The sequence below is a fragment of the Mus caroli genome, chromosome 5 (genome assembly GCF_900094665.2).
Source record: "Mus caroli chromosome 5, CAROLI_EIJ_v1.1, whole genome shotgun sequence".
NCBI lineage: Eukaryota > Metazoa > Chordata > Mammalia > Rodentia > Muridae > Mus > Mus caroli.
In genome coordinates, this window is record NC_034574.1 from 64598777 (window position 1) to 64618933 (window position 20157).

At 37.8% G+C, this 20157-nt stretch overlaps 1 protein-coding gene across 3 annotated transcripts in view; it reads right to left on the minus strand.

Annotated features, from left to right (window-relative positions):
- Window positions 1-20157, minus strand: part of Gabra4 (gamma-aminobutyric acid type A receptor alpha4 subunit) — a 91709-nt gene that overhangs the window by 65097 nt on the left and 6455 nt on the right. For 2 of the 3 annotated variants that reach the window (XM_021162799.2, XM_029477412.1), the window contains exons 3-7: window positions 11044-11111; window positions 9854-10074; window positions 9618-9700; window positions 6926-7069; window positions 2568-2720 (exon numbers count right to left, since the gene is read on the minus strand). The exons of the other annotated variant lie outside the window; for it this stretch is intronic. In XM_021162799.2, the coding sequence (XP_021018458.1) occupies window positions 2568-2720; window positions 6926-7069; window positions 9618-9700; window positions 9854-10074; window positions 11044-11111 (669 nt within the window). The remainder of the gene's footprint in view (window positions 1-2567; window positions 2721-6925; window positions 7070-9617; window positions 9701-9853; window positions 10075-11043; window positions 11112-20157) is intronic. 3 annotated transcript variants of the gene reach the window in all.

Sequence of the window (20157 nt, forward strand, 5' to 3'; positions counted from 1 at the left end):
GAGAGGAGAGGAGAGGAGAGGAGAGGAGAGGAGAGGAGAGGAAGAAAAAGGAAGAAGAAAGAAAGGTAAATAGGAAACATTAAATAGTAGGTTGAATACTGAAGACCAAAACAGTGTCTTCTGGATATGGCATAACTACTATTCTCATGAACTCACAGCAGTTCTGGTTGCTTGATGAGACCTGGACAAGATCAAGGCAGTCAACATTCTAGTGGGAAGAGACTCACAAGTTCCACCCCTTTACTGATGTTCACTGACAACTGATGGCTTCTTGATGAGGGAGAGTTCATTTTCCTTAAGGGTGTGGTCCCTCCTAGCTCTGCCACACACTGGGGGATAACCCACATCTGTGTGTATAGGCATCACAGATTGAACTCTGTGGGTTACTATGTTTAAAAAGGCAAAGGATATAAATTTAAAAGAGGACAACAGGTAAGGGTTCATGCTGGGAGGAGTTAGATGGAATCGCAGGGAGTGATGATTTTTATCAGAGGATGGAATTTGAAAAAATGTAATAAAATACTTTTTAAATCTTCACTACTTTGAAGGGAAAGTATAAGAATATTAACACAATTCATTTGTAGAGAAAATACGTGAAGTATTTATGTTTTAAGCCCTAACCTTTCAATGTTAGTATCTAATCCTTAAATAAATTTTTACATTTCAATTTTACATGCATATTTATCAGGGAAACTTATTTTACAGTTGCAACATGAAGTTATTTAATTAAACTTTCATAATATTATGAAAAGGCTAGAATAGTCATTCCTGCTCACTCCCTGTCTTAGATCAAACCCTGTCTCTGACACCAGCTCAGTGTACAAGTTTTGATAATGATTCAAATACCTTCAGATTTATAAGCACAATAATATATGTGGAAGAAATACTTTTGTAGGAGTATTTCAAGTTTCTAAAGGACACTATAGCACCCTTATCTCTGAAGATGGCAAGCGCTATGGTTTGAGACTGAAATGTTCCCAGAGGATCATGTTTTGAATTCTCTATCCTCAGCTCATAGTGCTATGTTAAAGGCTGTGGGACCATTAGGAGTCAGAACCCAGCTGATGAAAGTCCATCATTAAACGGCCTTTGAGGGTTACCCGAGTCCTGGTAACAGAGTGCTTCCTCTCCATTACTGAGACAACAGGTGTTTTATGCTCCTTCCAGGGTCAGTTCTGCTACTATCTGCTTTGTAATATCTCAAACCATGAGCCATTACAGACCTTTGCCTGCTGGGCTTTTTGTTAGGTATTGTCATTGCAAAATAAGATAGAAGGCTCCCTCAAGCTCCTCACCAGCCTTTCCACAGCCATATTATGATAAACATTGTGCCCACAGTTAAATCCTAACAGCCTGAAAAATGAAATTAGCATGTCTTGGGAGACTTATGCCTCTATCCTAGAAAAAGTCTAGTCATTTTCTTCTTTTCCACAGCTGAATGATATTGATAAAGTTGATAAAGCATAAGGAATAGATAACTGTATTAAAACAAATAGACTTAACTACAACTCTCATGATATAAAGGTAACCCTGATGTATAAATTTATAAAATAAACTTAACACAAAAATGTTAGACCTATATGTTCCCAGTGGCTTAACATTTGGAATAATATAGAAGAACCACAATATGAACAAGAAGAAAAGAAATACTAGTTTGGTAAACAATGAAAGTTCATTAGACAGAGCACAGGGTCCCAAATGAAGGAGCTAGAGAAAGGACCTAAGGAGCTGAAGGGGTTTCAGCCCCGTAGGAGAAACAACATGAACTAGTCAGTACCCCCAGAGCTCCTTGGGACTAAAGCACCAACCAAAGAGCGCACACATGGTGGGAATCATGGCTCCAGCTGCAAATGCAGCAGAGGATGGCCTAGGACATCAATGGAGGGAGGAGGCCCTTTGTTCTATGAAAGGTCTGTGCCTCAGTATGGGCCAGGAAGCAGGAGTGGGTGGGTTGGTAAGCAGGGGGAGAGGGGAGGGGATAGAGGGAGAGTGTTTTTCGGAAGGGAAACCAGGAAAGGGGATAACATTTGAAATGTAAATAAAATATCCGATAAAAAAATGAAAAAAAAAACCAATGAAAGTTATACACATAGAATGCAATAGAGCCAATAGACTATGCGCAGAATACCTTCCCTTTCGATCCACATAAGCCATTTGCATTTTGCTCCTCTTCACTGAAAACCAAGTTGCTCTAAGGCTTTCATGTGCAGTCGGCCGTGACTTTGATTTGTTTTATTTTAAGCTGCCTGTGCATTCCATTTTAACACCTAGACATAATTTAATTCAATTACACAGCATCATGCTAGCAGCCCAGGAATGTCACTGAGAGTGAAATTATATCCACATTTCCATTTGTTTTTCACCTGACTGGTTTTCTCAAAAAGGGAAATCTGAGAAGTCATCAGAAGGGACAGACTGCCCTATCTCCTCATGCAGCAGTGTGTTAAAGTGAAATAGAAATGAAAGCTTAAAGAGTTCCTGATTCAGCTCAGAAATAGCAAAAGGTTCTTCCCATGAATCACCATCAAAAGTGTAATGTGGACAAAAACAAAATAAACGGAAATTACCAAATACAGTTCTTGCTGGAACAGACTCCTTGTTTATCCAGAAGGAAACTTGAGAGAGAATCACTGTCATGATGCATGGAATATACGTCTGAATCATAAAGTAGCCCATCTTCCGTCTGAGGTGGAAGTAAACTGTCATAACAATGTATTCACCTGCCGCAAAAATGAAGAAAATAGATTACCGGTACTGTAGGCAATTATTTAATCAATTTATGATTGTTATGTTAGACTATCTTCCATGCATATTTCAATGAGAATTGCATAGCTCCATACTGTGGGTGGGAGAGCAAAGGAGAGGATGGCACTGAAGATCATTATTATTTAGAAAGATAATGTTTCCCTACGTATAGATTTAGCAATTTAATACTTGGGCTATGGTTTCAAAAAAATACAAGTGTTTTAAAGGCCTAATACACTAAAGCAATTACCTTTCATGTTCAGTATTTGCATATACATGTGGTGTGGGCTAATGTGTGTGTGTGTGTGTGTATGTGTGTGTATGTGCTGTGTATTTGTATGTGTGTGTGCATTCTGTGTTCTCACTTTAATGTGGGAGTCAGAGTTCAGTCCTTAGACAGGGTATAACTTATTCTGTAACTGTTCGCTTTATTTTTAATTAATGATTTTTATCAATATAGGGTCTGTCAGTGAACCTTGAGATCATTGAGAGCATTTCTTTAAGACTGGTTGGCTAAAGAACATCTCTGTTTACACAGTGCTAGGACACCACGTGTGTGCCACCACTGCTGGCTCTTCCTGTGGATGCTGGGGATCTGAACTCAGTTCTTATCCTCCCACCATGGCAGATGACCCCACTGAGCAATCTTTCCAATCACAATCTTCACCATTTTAAAAGCAGAAACTAGGCTTGTTATTTAAAGAAAACAAAATAGAAAATGTAAAAACACAAACACACATACATATGAAATAAAAAGCTTAAGTTTGGAAGGAAATGGCATACATAACTTTCTACAAAATTATATAAACGTAAATATATTTTTTCAAACATAATTCATACCTGTACCTGCACCCAATAAACAGAGAGAAGCTAAGTGGATTGCATGTCTAAGTGCAACATACATGAGCAAAAGTACAAGTAGAGTTAACAGAGATACAACTTTAAAAGCCAGTAAGTAAATACACAATACACTTTCCAATAAGCAGTTTTACCAGAAGGGATTTCTAGAGAATGGTATTTAGAATCCAGTGAACATTCACAGCTAAGTCAAAAATTTACAAATGTTTACTTCCAGATGTGTTTCCAAATGCACAGATGGGAAAATCAGCACACGGCACCCTGCGAGGAGACCTCTGCATTGTTTCATAATTAATGTAAAGACGATCTCCCTAAAATGATAAGGCATGAGATGGGTATTGGAAAGACATAAGGCACTGGTGTTTGTGATCACTGTACAGGAGGAGGCAGAAAGATTGTAAAAGCCAGAGGATCAGAGGTTTTGCTGCGAGATTGTGTCTCCTTACCAGAAGCTAAGCCTGTAACATCTTACCATCATGACTGCCTAAACATGTACTGAACAAGGACAATACCAATAGATGTGACAGACTGGAAGAGGGAAAACTTGTGAGGCCTCAACCTTACACAAACAACTGTCAGCAAGTGAGGAAAGTGAGGAATGCTAGGGAGTTCTTCCCCAGAGAAGAGCATACCAATTCTTTGTTCGGTAAACAGCCCTGAACACATATGCACACATATGTAACAGTAGAGAAACTGAAAATGTTATATTTAGGAATATACATTCGCACACACATGGAACACATGCACACCACACACACACACACACACACACACACACACACACACACACACACACGATTAGCCAAAGAAGAGGCCCTGAATTTTAAGGATATGGACAGGATGGTAAGGTTTCAGAGGAATGAAATAGACAGGAGAAATGTAATAATGATTTCAAATATTAAAAAATGAAAACTTAAGAAAACATATGAGAATTTCAGGGAGAGAAATAGTGCCAGCAATTTCCTAATAAGGTATCTGATTTTATACAAAGCAGTTTTAAGCCATCAGACAGTAAGCTAAAATATTTCACCATGAGCGTTGTCATGACTTAATTTCACCTTTTAAGAATTAAATCCTCCTCATTTCTTGTCACTTGCTTCTAATTTTTAATCCTTGTGAATATAATTTGTGTTCACATTACTGTACATATTTAATGTATATGCTACTTGAGTAACCGGGAGATAAGTATTCACCAGTAAAAATGATAAACCACAGTCTGTCATGAAGCCATCTACCATCTCCAAAAGATGTTTTTTCTCACCATCTCACTTACTGTATTTTTGTAGTAGAAACATTGAACATCTGTCCTCTTTACAAATTATGAACAATATGTACCAGGTGGCCAGTATCTCCACAGAATTACTTGTTTTGCATGGCCGTAATTGTGAGCTGTTCACCTACTAACTCATACTTCCCTTTAGCTGCAAAGACCTGGAAACTTTCCTTCCACTCGACTTCCATGAACTTGACCTTATAGAAACACCCCCCTTCACATGAGCATTTTGTCAATATATTTCTTAAAACAAACAAACAAACAAAAAACCCTTCTTAGTTTCACCCCATTGTTCAAGATCTTACCATAACTCCTCTACTTTTGTTTGCTTTACTGATACAATGACATTCAAAGCCTGTTTTTTAAAAAGTTTACAGAACAGAGAAGGTCTATGGATTTTGGGCTTTGATATTGATATCTGTGTGAGCAAGAAAATATACTTATTTATTAATGTACTAAATGCATTATATTTACATATTTCCCATTAGGAAAATTGAGGATGAGAAGAGTATGGTTTCCATGGTAGTCTATCAGAACTTAATACAAGGGAAGGTTTGGAAATGATCGCCGTTAGATGTGACTAATGAATACATTTTAAACACCACTATTCTCTAAATATTGGATTTTTAAAAAAATCACACATCATGCCTGGCACAACGGCACACCTGGCATTCCGGCACGCCATAGACTGAGGGTGAAGAAACTCCAGTTTAAGGCTATCCTGAACTACCTAATAAGTCTCAAGACAACCTGGGCCGTATATTGACATCCTGTAACAAAAAGAGAGGTGGGGAATCACTATTGAAACCTGACCTCCACTGTGGTAACTTTAGGAACTAGTCTTTGATAGGCAGTGAGGGTAGGAGGGAAAAGTACATCTCCATTTGCATCAAACAATCTACCTTGGTAACCCTTCCCGGGATATGCCCCATGTGAGGACTCTATTCCATGGACCAGGAAAAAAAGCTCTCGCAAACACTCACTTTGATCTTCCCAGATCCTAGACTTGAGAAACAAACTTCTGTTTTTTATATGAATACCAAGTTTGTGATATTTTTGGTACAGCATTATAAGTGCATTAAGATAACTACCATTAATTTTTTTCCTGGTAAAAATTGTGTATGGAAGGAACATGGTTTTGGAACAAGATATAAGTAGCCAATTTTATCATTAGATGAGAAGCTAAATATTAAGGTTCTTTCCATTCTTATTTCAAAATTTGAAAATTACCAGTATAGCCTCCTACCCACCTGTTTGACAATTTTAATGTGTACTCTAAATATAAACTCTGCAAGTATGCTTTTTGGATTTGCTTTTACTTTGAGTGGAAATGACACCATAAAATTGGTCAATATTAAACATTTTTTAAAAAGCACCATCAAATCAGAGCCAGGCTCATATTTTGTTGAAAATAAGGGTTTAATATATTTAAACATTGGCTTTTGTTTCTAAGTAACAAAAAAAAAATTTATTCATTCCTCCTGTGTTAACATCTCAGAATTTATTTTAAACTGAAGTAAGATTATAAATATATCATCTCTATTTCTGGAGAAAAAAAATTTCCCCTGGAAACACTGAATACTTCAATGAAAGCGATAGTATAAAACTTCAATGCTGACTTCAAGTAGCACATTGACTTTTGCAATTAAGAATCTCACAAGGACAGAACTGGGGATGGAGGAGGAGATAGCTCACTTGGCAAAGTTCTTGCCATAAAAGCATAAAGATCTAAGTTGAAACTACATTAAAAAAAAAGCTGATGAGGTAATACCAGACTGGGGAAGCAGAGACTGGAGGCTCCTGTGGCTCAGTAACCTGTCTGGTTAGCTTACTCAGCAAGCGCCAGGGCAATGGGGACCAAATTATGACATGGGTGGACCCTGAGTAATGACCCTCTTTGACTCTCCTCTTCACACACACACCCATATCCCCATACACATGTCTACATGCATACACACACATATATGAACAAAAATACACACACACACAACCATGTGCATGCAATCTCACCACACACACACACACACAAGCATGTGCATGCAATCTCACCTGTAATAGATTTGATAGTCTCACTTGATACAGTCTGCCCAATGAGGTCATATTGAACTAAGCTAGAAGACTCCTTTGGCACCTCCACTGACTTCTCAGGGCCTTTGGTCCAGGTGTAGATCATCTCACTTTTGGGATATGCATCTAGATAAGAGCAGAGAGCATGCTTCCAGTCAGGACTCCTCCTTTGTCAATAACAAAAATCAACAATGTGACAAATGCTCAAACAATAAAAAAAAAAAAATGGGAAAAAATACTCATGATTTTTTTCAAACATGTTTATATAATTTAGGAAAGTGCAATTATGAAGCAAATTACAGGTTTAATTGTTTTTATGTCGAATGAGGTGACTAAAACTTAAACAACTATAAAACTACATTTGTATCGGTGTTTGTGGTCCTGTTTTTATTCTAGCTAGCCTGATGATAGCTTGAAAAGCAGATAGAGCAAACCTCCTAAACTATAGCCGGACTCCTACATCTTTGAATTCTTGTCTATCTGTCCTTAAGAAAACCTGACTTCTTCTGATTCCACACAGTTCTGTCTTCTAGAAATGGACCAAGATGCTGCCTCCAGTACCACAAACAGAACCAAACAAACTTTCCTTGTGAGAGAGCTCCCCAGGGGTCACCCCTTCTAGCCTCTGCTTCTGGGCAGTGCTCAGGCCATTGGGGAACCATCCTGCAGAGTTCAGACTGTGCTGGCTGCAAAGCTCTCCAGGGTATAGAGTTACACAACCAGTTCCAGTGCCATTTGAATCCTGCAATTAAGGCACTTTCCCTTCTATCTTCAAAGAACCCTCCCCAGTGGCAATTCAAGTACATTTTCTGTTATTCCTTGTTCAGTGCAAATGGAGACCAGCTGCTTGCATACCACTCTCCCCAGAACAGATAGCCCGGTTCATGTACAAATAAGTTCAAAAGAACCAGAATGAATTATGTGTCATCCTCTCCTACAAACATCCCTAAAATGGCTGGAATGCAGGAGGTCCTTGGTGAACTTGTTTAATCCAGCAAAAGGAATCCATATCCAGAGAGGTTTTCCTACAGATGACCTATGAGTCTCGAGTCACCTACCATCCAGCACTACAGGGTATCATATCAGCGTTCATCTCTAAAAGTGTATTCACAGTTGTATAGATTTAAACTCCTGCAGACTATACTCTTATTTATGATTTTTTTTTGCATTGGGAATCATCTATTAGATGCCCTACTTTGACAGATTTCTTGCATTATCTTTCACATTCCTTTTATTTTTAAGCTTAATTTAATAGAGATTTTTTTCTCTTTCCAAAAAAATTTAAGAATTAACTTATTCAGAAAAAAAAATCATTTACTGTACTGGTATGGCATACCTCTCTTTTAAACTCTCAGTCTAAAAAAAACAAAATTCTTTCCAAAGTGTGGTTCCTTAATCATATACAAAGCCTGAGAGAGCAGCAGCTTTGCTGTCATCAGTGGAAGTGTGTGCTTCAAAGCAGAACTAGAGAGGTCTTGGGAGGAGAAGCCTTTCTCAGATAGCAACAATCTTTTGTAAAATTCAAATTACTACAGGAAAAATGGAATTTTAATTCTGGCCCCAAGAAAATCACCCTCTCTGTCTATGTATTTTTCTCTTTCTATCTTGTCTCATTAAATCATTGGTCAGAGAGCAAAAGGCTTTCTCTCGCCTCAAGTTAGCCCACCAAGTATTGTGATTAACCAGGGTTATAAAAAGAGTGGTGACTGCCGACTCTCATGAAGTCAAGCAATGAGCAGTGAGAACAGCAGGCACTGGTTTCACAATCAGCGAAAGGAAGACTCTGCAGCAATAGTAAAAGCTGGCGTCTATTTTTGGTAGGTTCTGATTGAATCGAATGCTGGAAGCAGACCTTCCAAGAGCAATCACATTTGTTGCCATCTCAGAGAAAGGAGCTTGAGCAAAGGAGAGGCTTAGTCTTTACTACCCACTCATGTCCCCCTCGTGCCTTCCTCTCTGCTAAGTGTTCCAAACACATCTATTCCACATTTGCTCCTTTTGCGCCAACCCCTCTGCCATCTTGGATTGCACAACAACAGCAGACTCCAGGTCTCCCATGCTCTACTCCATGCTCTCTTTAGGCCATTCTTCCCAGAAAAGGCTGTCAACGAGGCCACATCCCTTTGCAAAAAACTTTCCAAACCTTCCCCAGTTTCAGCTTTGAGATGGAATCACACTTCTCAATGTAGACAATGGTATCTCAGGCACTGAGTTTTTTCATACCCACCTCAACTAGAGATTTGTGATAGCTCAGTAACTGAGTCACCAACAATGCTACCAAGGAATTTTACCTCAAGTTTATATCAGGAAAGTATAAAACTTTTTTTTCACCCTTTCTCAAGCTTTCTTTAAATGGTTCTATTTGCTGCTGAAACTATTAAATCATACCCCATTCGCAGCGAACTTTCTCTGCTATAATACCTCTGACAAACTGTCCCTGAATCCCTAAGTTTCAAATGTGACCACAGACTTATTAGTTATGACCAGTCTTCCATAGCTACCTGTTTTTTCAAAAGTAACTTTGTTTGGTGTAACAAAACATTATTAGTTTCCTTGCACAACTTTTCTCACACAGAAGGATTTAAATGCTGGATAATTAAAGTTGCACACATATATTAATATAAGGCTAAACAGCATAATCAGGCATTCAAACAACACTTTGACTAAAACTTACAACTCCCAAATTTCAAAGGGCAGGCATGACCATCCATAGGAAAATCCACCAGTCTCATGGGACACTCCGCACTTATGGTGAGTCTATTATGGAAAAATGCAAGGAAGTAAAATCAACCCTTTTTTAAGACTAATATTACATATTGCTAAAACAAAGAGATAGCAAGAAGGAACAGGGGATGGGTACAGGAAGGAAGAGAGAATTAGGGGTGAGGAATAAAAAGGAAAGTCTATTACCTCATTGTGTATAAAATAGTGCCATTTCTCATAATTCTAAAAAGCTTATTTGGAGCTGTCATGTTATGTGAGACAGATTTCTTTCCATTCCTGAAGAAAGTATCAGGGGTCCAAACTTTGGTGACCATCATATTGTTCAGCCTCAAGATTTCAATGGGGCCGTCATATTTTAGTCTTTTGTCAATCCATGTCTGTCTGAAGAACACATCCATAGTGTATTCCTAGGGAAAGTAGTCAAGTCATGGGTGACTACGTATACTCGTATGCAAAAAGTAAGATGCTAGTCTCTATCCTCTTCCACTCACAAAAGACTATGCCAGAAGAAACTACCAGAAGCAGAGATGATCTTGAGTCAAAGGAATAGATTCTCAGCAACTCTACCCTGTAACACACATATCGATCCCTTCAGCTTCTGCATGAGTAAGAAGTAAATCATCACATACGTTAGTCACCGAGGACTAATTACTGCCATGAAGTCAGCATTGCCCACACCAGATAATTATGGCTGTGCATTACGTTACATCAGGGAGGAAAATCACTTAACGTGGAATGAGTCCCATTACGTAATTGATCATAAAATTACAGGTATTTCTTTAAGATGAAGACAATTTTCTTTCTAAAAGATAAATTTTGTTTTCACAAGTGTATTAAAAATTATCCAAAGAACTCAGAGCTTCAAACCATTAGGAGTCCTAACGTCAAGGAAGAATGTAAAGTAGAGCCATCATGACTCACTAAGTATAATTATTCAATGTAAGCACAGCTGAAGGGATGAAGACTTCCTGACCATCACTGGCCCCTTTGACCTCTTTAAACAAGAGAGGGAGGAATAAAAGTAGAGAGTGGGAAGCGAGAAACCGGATCAGTGAGGAAGATAATAGGGTCCTTAGGAGTGTAATCTTGTGCACACACATAATTCCCATCTAAACTACTGGTTATCTCTCACTGTATCCTCCTCGGTAGTTGCCATAGAAGGCCTGGCTGTGAAACAGATCAAGGAAAGACCTCTTTATGGAGAAAGATTCCAACTCAATGGATGCTCAAAATGATAGCTTTGAGAGGCAGATGGGATATCTTGCTCTTTACAGACTTCTAGCTTTAATCAAGCATTAGTTTTGTGTGATTGACAATATAATAAATATCAATTGCCTCTTTTTTGGCTTATTTTTCTACAAAGTTCAGATACCTACCATTTCAACATCAGAAACGGGTCCAAAGCTGGTGACATATATATCAGTTTTCACTTCTGTAACAGGACCTAGTAAGTATGAAGTAAATAGGTGTGAAAAAATAATTACCAACATTACAGCCTTGGAGGAATACATCATTAAAAAGGGAATACAGATACGATATGTCATGTTTTTGCATGCATTTTGACTTTCCAGTGTGATAATGAATCTCAAAAAAAAAAGAAGAAGAAAAAGAAAAGTTTAAAGTTTAAAGTTTAGTTTAAAATGCAACCAAATCAATCCAAAAGAAAAAAAAAAAGAGTGTTTGCTTAACAGGCAAATAGACACCCAATTACTTACCAAGAACGTGTATTTACAAAGATACATCACCCCTGGGCACTATCATGACAGGCAGTGCAGACACACAAAAGCTTTTAGCCTTTGTGATTTTTTTTTTTTTAGAGTCCATCATCTGATTGGCCTCTAGAAAGAAGTGAACTGTTCAGAAGAAGAAACAGCAGGGTGCAGGCGTGGAGAAAAGGTGCACTGTGCTGAGAAGTGGCAGTTGAAAGCAGTGTGTCTTTAGGGAGTTGAGGATGCTCAAAAATAACTTCTAAAATGATTAATGTCACCTTTAACAATAGGTGCACCATCCACTGGTGATTGGGATCCAAGACAAGGTCTTCTATCAGTTACAACCATTCAGGCTGTGTCACCTGTTGGCTTGGTGATCTTCAGCAAGTTACTGAACAGCGCTGTTGTAGCGCCACACCTGTCTCACAGAATTTTTACAGCAATCAAACAGAATGCTGAGTGTAGCGTCTCACACTTATGCAAAAGCTCATTCCATATCAGTTTCCCTCAGCTGCTACCGATTCACTATCTAAATAAATCCCGATCATGAGCAAGTATGTGAATGTTTAGCCCAGAGGGAAAAATACGGTCAGGCTGCCAATATTGCTGACAAAGAAAATAAACAAATGGATACTGGCACTCTATGGATTTAAAAGTATGCTTTAAACCTGGGAATTTTTGTAAGCTCAGAATCTAACTCATAGTCCTCTTCAATTGGACAAATTTAGTCTAATCTTCAAGTACAAACATTTTAGCAAGTATTAAACATATTAGCTATAAATTGTGACAGTAGTTATTATAGATGATTTAGCTTTTTACCACCAATAAAAATATATAAGCTGTTGCCCTCCTGAACACTGTTTCCTTAAATGATGGTTTATAACGCTGCCAGGCTAGATAAGATATTATAGCATCTGCAATCAAAGTAGAATATCACTTGAATACTGGTTGGGAAATAGAAATGATGGGGTGGGGGAAAGCAAAGAGCAATTGGTGACACTTAAAGTTCTAGATCTGAAGTCAGCCTCATAAAAATGAATCTACTTCTTCCCTCTACAGACTGAGGACTAGGCCAAAGAAAGGCAGATCTAGGGAGAACGAGAAAATTATTTATGGAATAAGTATCCTAAGAAACAGCTTTTGGAAGTATAATGAGAACAAAAGTGTAGCCTGGTGCATGCTTTTATTTTTACATCATATAGAGTGTACCCCCTTGGACAGGGTAGAAGTTAATTAAGCTTCGATTTGAATGAGAAGCTAGAATCAACAACAACAACAAACAATAATAAATAAGCTCATTAAACTCAAATTTGTCAAGAAATTGGTAATCCAGGAAGGAAGTAATTTATAACATTGGAACCACAGAGGGCTGAAATTTCACTCAAATTGCCTCAGAGTCCCTGTCCTTTTCTAGCAACAACGACAAAGGTATCAAAAGGCAAAATCCCCATCCTTGCAAAATGGTGGTCTGGGGGAGGCTGGCTCACACAAATTAAGATAACAAAATTCTGAGGAATGTCTGCTTTATCAATTTTAGTAAAGTGAAAGTTATTTCGGGAACAGATACAATGCACTGTTGCTTAAACACCATCAAAGCATCACCTAGACAGGTTGGTTAAGGTCAGACTGTTGGACAAACCCCTGGATCTGCAGACATAGTAGGAACAAGGTTGGACCTGACATTTTGCAACTTTTTATATAGACACTGTTCAGTTTACTTTTGTTTGCAAACATCCACTCAAGCTGTTTGCTATACTGTACTTACCATAGTTTTCTATGAAATACTGGCATCACAAGTGTGTGAAGACCATGAATGTGGCAGGGGCACTCAGGAGAAGAACAGGTACAACGTTTCTTTTTTCCTTATTAACATATTGTCAATTGTGTGAGCTTATGCTAATCCTGTGGCTATAACCATACCATGATAATAAAGTACATTTATAAATTCTCATCCCCCTAAATTCTACTAATTTTGCAATAGTTCCAAAATACTGTTCTACATTCAGAATTATAATCTCAGGTTTTGTGTGTGACATTATCTGACATCAGCGTATTTGATCATGCTGCACTTTGAGATTGAGATGCTAAATGCATGTGACCAGTAAAGAAACATTTTAGGACATCCACTCAATACATTTTTGCATGAGCAGCAGCTACATCCCAGGTTCTAGAGAAGTCTCTGCTTCAAGAACTCACGATGCTGCTGGAAGAGTCAGACATTAAGGAGCAAAGCAGTAAATGATATGACAGAGAGCTATTATTTCAGGATGCAGTGCAGGCAAGTAGGAAAAGCAGAGGCATAGAAAGCAAGTTTGAGGTTGTGCTCATAACTGCTTCTTCAAAACACTGAAGTTCAGATGAGTCCTGGAGCATACGTATGAACTATTGAGAGAGCTGGGACAACAGCGAGCAAAAATGGTATTACTGTTTTCAAGGACTACAAAGGAGACCAGTGGGACAAAGCAGGGTTGGACACTGATAAGAACATTGAAGCCACGATGAAATAAAATGAGGGTGCCATAGATGGAGCATCAACCTACTCCTGAGCCCATTTTTTAAAATTGGCATCTTTTAAGTTATGCTTTTATAGCACATGCTACAGTGACTACTGTTTAAACCATAAGCAATAGGACTTGCAGAAGGCCAGGGAGCGGCCTGGAGATGTAAAAAAAAAGATTTCCATGGACTTAAGTTATGTGCCCCTCGCATTCACATGTTGAGGTCCTAACTATCAGGACCTTCTAATGACTATTTTCAGAGACAGTGCTCTAAAAATGTAATTGCATGAAAATGAGATCTTTCTAATGGTACCTAATTCAATATGATCGACTTGTGGCTTTACAGAAAGAGGAGGTGAGAACATAGACACACACCAAATGAGAACCATATAACAGACACAGGGGAGATGCTGTCTCTAGGCAAACAAACCAAGCTCGCTGATGCCTTCAGACATGTGAAGAGATTAATCTCTGCTGTTTAACTAGTCAGTAGTATTTTGTTAAGGTAGTCCTGCAAAAATGATCATATAAGGTAGCATTTTCCTTACATTCTGTCTCTGCATTTGTATCTGCTATTCAGTTTGGCTCTGACATGAATGCAGGCTGCAGTAAGGACTTGTACCTGATAAGTACTGACAGACCATCAAAGGCTTGAAGTAAGGAGATGTATGATTAAATTATTCACATACTCTTATTTTTAAAAACCAGATAGGCCCTTGGATGAAAAATAAGTCATACAGAGGCAAAGGGCAGAAAATGGTCCATATACGAGTCCATTAATCTACTCCAGGTGACAGGACCAGAATCTGGAATGAGGCTAGAACATGGACAAGTGGCATGGGTTGTGTACAGTAGGGTACAGAAAGTGTTTTTTTGAACTAAGATATAAGGACAAAGAAATAACAATTATATATTTACACTATTTTTATACCAGACAAAATGCTAGATTCCCTTTATGTGATAGTTCAATCTTCATTTAACCCTCCAAAAGTGCTATCCTAGGAGAACTGAATAGGTTTAAAAACTGGGTTTCCAGAGGTTTATGCAGAATTCTAACTCTTCATCTTCCTCCAACATGTAGTCTGGGTTTACAATAATCTTTTACATCATAAAATAATTAATTAGTTGTCATTTAACTCTATACGGAACACTTGTACTATCCTGACTGTGACTCTAGCTATGCCTACATTCCCTTTGTTCAACAACAGCTATCGGTTATCTTCTTGAGATCCTTTGCACTCAGACTCCTTGCATCTGCCTTTTCAATATTAATAGTGAAGATGAAATCTCAGTCCCCTTCAAGTCCCAAACTGCGTAGAAATGAGGTGCTGAATAATCGTGTGCTTATGTTGCTAATATCATCAGTAATAATTTTTCACTGCTTCCGGGGAGGGGGGAATGTAAGACTTGGATCCTGCATGGATTACAATAAACACATTTCCCAATTAAAGCAGAAACTATCTTTATTATATTTGTATTTGTATTATTCCATAAAATTAATCTGCCACCTGAAATGCAGTAGGTCTCTGATAAGTCAGTTGTCAACAAATAATGGTAGCTATGCAATTAAGAATAATTCCTAGAGATGCTTCCTGTAATACTACTGGTTAAAATGTTCAAATCAACCTTGGAAAGTGTGTAATTGCATAGAAACTAGACAATTTGAAATTGGAAAGATTTCTTCCCATGATTGTAGATACATTTGGTGAGCATCAAAGACACCTTTTCCCCCCCACACAATCCTATTTCATTGATACTGGAGATGTGTTAAAATATTTTTTAATCTTTCAGTGAGGTGATACTTTGACCCTGAGAGTCTGTTAGGCAAAGAGAGTGATCTTCATTAAGTGGCAAACAGACAAGACCATTAATATAACATTTTTAAAAATGGTCTTATATAATTAATTGGCTGGGAAGGTAATTAAGAAAGTATCAGATAATCTCCAACCATTTACTCAACACTCTAATACCTAGTTAAGGCTATCAATTCCCAAATATATCTCCAATAGTGATGCACAATTTGCTGTCACATCATAAAATAAATATCTGCCTCACCGATGTGAGTGTATGTCAGTTCTTGTTTTCTATATTTTCTCCCTCGCTATGCTTCTGAGGAAACAACCTGTCTTCCAGCTATCCACATCACAAATACACCAACATCTTACAAAGTTCAAGTTGTATCCAAAACTCATGAAACTTCAAGAGCTTAGGCAGAAAACAACAGCAACAACACAGGGAGATTATAAAATTTTCTAATTTCCAGGGAGATTATAAAAATATTTCCAATTTTGCTTGACATTGACAGGGTATGGAAATATAGTTACCGAAGAGTAAACAAAGACAACAGTTACTCATTGATATTATCAACAAAGCAGGAAATAGCTCAGTGTTCTAGAAGCTTCCTTGCTTTAAAAGACATTAAAAATTGGTACCTTCTATGATCCTTCTATCAATATTCTTTTACTTTGGAAGCAGTAAGAGTTCTCAATAGTGGAAGCAAAGACTTGAAACAGTATGAATAAAACATGAAAAAAAAAGTTATACAATAGAAATTCCTGTAGACAATAAAGATTTTAAAAAATATTCATTGATATTTGAACACAATGAAGACAATAAATATTAAAATTATCTCGAAACAAAATATCATTTCAAAAATTTTCAAAGTCTCTCTCTCCCTCCCTCTCTCCCTCCATCCCTCCCTCTCCTTCTCCCTCTTTCTCTCCATCTCCGTCTCCGTCTCTGTCTCTGTATATCTCTCTATATATATTTCTCTCTCTTTCTCTCTTTCTCTCTTTCTCTCTCTCTTTCCCAGTGCTAAAGTATATGTGGATCCAGAATTTATGCTCATTGTAAAAGGGAGTTTAATTTTGTAAACTAACCATGGAGAAACAGTTTGGCATTATATCTTCAAGTTGAACTCCCACTTACACTAAGAGCCAGAATAATCCACTCCTTGATATATACGCAAAAGAAACTCTTGCACATTTACAGCAGGAAATTTGGGCCAGAATATTCACAGCAATACAATCTGGGAAACAAGGAAGAAAAAAAAAAAAAAAACACTGCCAACAGAGCAGACGAATAAGCCAGTTCTTATGCAACACGAACATCACATAACAAGCAAAGGAAGGATCAATAGCACTAGGCAACAACAACAACAAAAAAAGAATGAATCTTAGCAATGCATCATTAAGTCTGAACCATGGCAAAAGTTTATGTTTAGCCAATTAAAGACAGCTACATGCCTTAAATATACTGTTAACATACGGATAACCTAAAATACCCATTAGAGAAAGGCTTAGAATAAAGCAATGAATCAGTAGAAATGGGAAGAGGATAAATATGAGAACAGGATTAAAGAAAGGAGTAGCCAACTGCAAGTTCATTTTGAGGTCCACTCTTTTGGTTGGATGCTGTTCAATGAGTAGAGTTATTTTATTTTAATCAATAAATGAAGGGAGGTACGAAGAAGAAGTTATGTATAGATTTTAGTGTAAATGTATCATTAAATAAACATAATCATGTGTACCTAAACATCTTTAAATATATTCAAAAGGGCCTAGGATGATATACAAATGTAGGCTAAAATGTTTTATATAAAATCTGAAGACCCACTGAAGCTTTACCTAGAACCATGTCCATTTATTAATATTCTATTGGAATAGAATATCTATATTGGACACAGTTTGTTTCAGGACATACCAAATGTATTAGTATGTTCTTATTCCAAAGAAATTTTTATATCTGATAATACTAGTATGTTTATTTTCTTATAAACTTGGGTAAAATGATCTTTCTTCCACATGTCCCTTCTTTCCATTACAGTATGCATTTCATTACCAATAGTACACAAACAATTGATATTTCTAATCTTAAAAAACCCTTACTTTCAATAGTCATGGTTTATATATGCTTGGGCCAGGGGGTGGCACTATTAGGAAGTGTGGCCTTGTTGGAGTAGGTGTGACCTTGTTGGAGTAGGTATGTCACTGTGGGTGTGGGCTTTCATATCCTAACCCTAACTACCTGGAATTGAGTATTCTTCTAGCAGCCTTCAGATGAAGATGTACAACTCTCAGCTTCTCCTGCACCATGCCTGCCTAGATGCTGCCATGCTCCTGTCTTGATGATAATGGACTGAACCTCTGAACCAGCAAGCTGGTCTCAATTAAATGTTGTCCTTATAAGAGTTACCTTGGTCATGGTGTCTGTCCACAGCAGTAAAACACTAACTAAGACAATTCCAAATATTTATTTCCATATACTTAAAAATATCCTTGCCATATTTATATTTCTGGGGGAAAACATTTCAGTACAAACAACCTTAAACCTTTCTTCCTATCTGCTGTCTCCTCTGCTGTATTCTGATTCACTGAGATTTTTGTCAGAACCATGAGTTTTCCCCTAGCAATTCCACTGTTCTCACCAACTTTAAAAGCTATGTTTTGTGATTGGGTTACCTCACTCAGGATGATAACATCCAGATACATCCATTTGCCCAAGAATATCATAAATTCATTGTTTTTAATAGCTGAGTAGTACTCCATTGTGTAAATATATCACATTTTCTGTATCCATTCCTCTGTTGAGGGACATTTGGGTTCTCTCCAGCTTCTGGCTATTATATATAAGGCTGCTATGAACATAGTGGAGCATGTGTCCTTATTACCAGTTGAAACATCTTATGGGTATATGCCCATAAGTATTGCTGGATCTTCCCAGAAACTTAGAATACCCAAGATACAATTTGCAAAACACAAGAAAATCAAGAAGAAAGACCAAAGTATGGATACTTCATTCCTCCTTAGAATAGGGAACAAAATACCCATGGAAGGAGTTACAGAGACAAAGTTTGGAGCTGAGAGGAAAGGATGGACCATCCAGAGACTGCCCCACCTAGGGTTCTATCCCATATTCATCCACCAAACCCAGACACTATTGCACATGCCAGCAAGATTTTGCTTAAAGGACCCTGATATAGCTGTCTCTTGTGAGGCTATGCCAATGCTTGGAAAATACAGAAGTGGATGCTCAGAGTCATCTATTGGATGGAACACAAAGCCTCCAATGGAGGAGCTAGAGAAAGTACTCATAGAGCTGAAGGGGTCTGCAACCCTGTAGGTGGAACAACAATATGAACTGACCAGTAACCCCAGAGCTCATGTCTCTAGCTGCATATGTAGCAGCTGGGAAGAGAAGTCCCTTTGTCTTGCAAACTTTATGTACCCCAGTGCAGGGGAATGCCAGGGCCAAAAAGTGGGAGTGGGTGGGTAGGGGAGCAGAGCAGGGGGAGGGTATAGGGAACTTTCGGGATAGCATTTGAAATGTAAATAAAGAAAATATCTAAGAAAAAAAGAAGACAAAACTATGTTTTGTCTCCCATTTTAAAAACAAAGTTTTAGTTTGTAAAACACACTAATATGCTATATTCTCCATTTAGCCTACCACCTTCAAAGTGACAATCAGTATGTCTTTTGCCAAAAATAACTATAAAAAATTACAAAAATGGAATCATTTGATTCTATCTACACCATTTCTCTATTCATTAGTACAAATGTATCTGCCCCCAAGTAGTAATCTCTCTCTCTCTCTCTCTCTCTCTCTCTCTCTCTCTCTCTCTCTCTCTCTCTCTCTCTCTCTCTCTCTCTCTCTCTCTCTCTCTCCCTCTCATACACACACACACACTCACACACACACACATACACTTCACCCATGCCCACCATGCTTCAAAACTGTTTTTATTAAAGTCATCTACCTCACAAACATCGCTAAATCTAGTAGTCAATTTAAGCCCATGTGTCTCTTGATCTGTTTTGTTGGCAGCTATCATTTTCCTAAATCACAAAAGCACTCCTCTTCTCCTGTTCACACATCACAGAATACTTCTGCTCAGACGACCTTCTAGTCTCACACCTCTTAACATTGGAGCCATCAGAGCTCGAAGATAACACTATGGGTGCATTTCTGTATCATCTTTAATCTCTTGCAACCTCTTTGGTCTTAAAACTTCAAATACTATGTGTGTTGACAGACATATTTCTCTTCAATTGCAAGATACTCTCTTTGGTATTTTGCAACCATGACTTTATTGCATGCACATGCAAATCGTGTATCCACGCATCTAAAGGGCTTCTACTCTCATACTGATAATGGTATTCCTTTAGATACTTAAACCAAAACTTTAATTAATCTCATTTCTTTCATTTCTCACAAACCCTGCATTATAACTGCCATTCTTCATCTTAAAAGACAAAACACAGGCAGAAAACAACCAAGTCTTAGA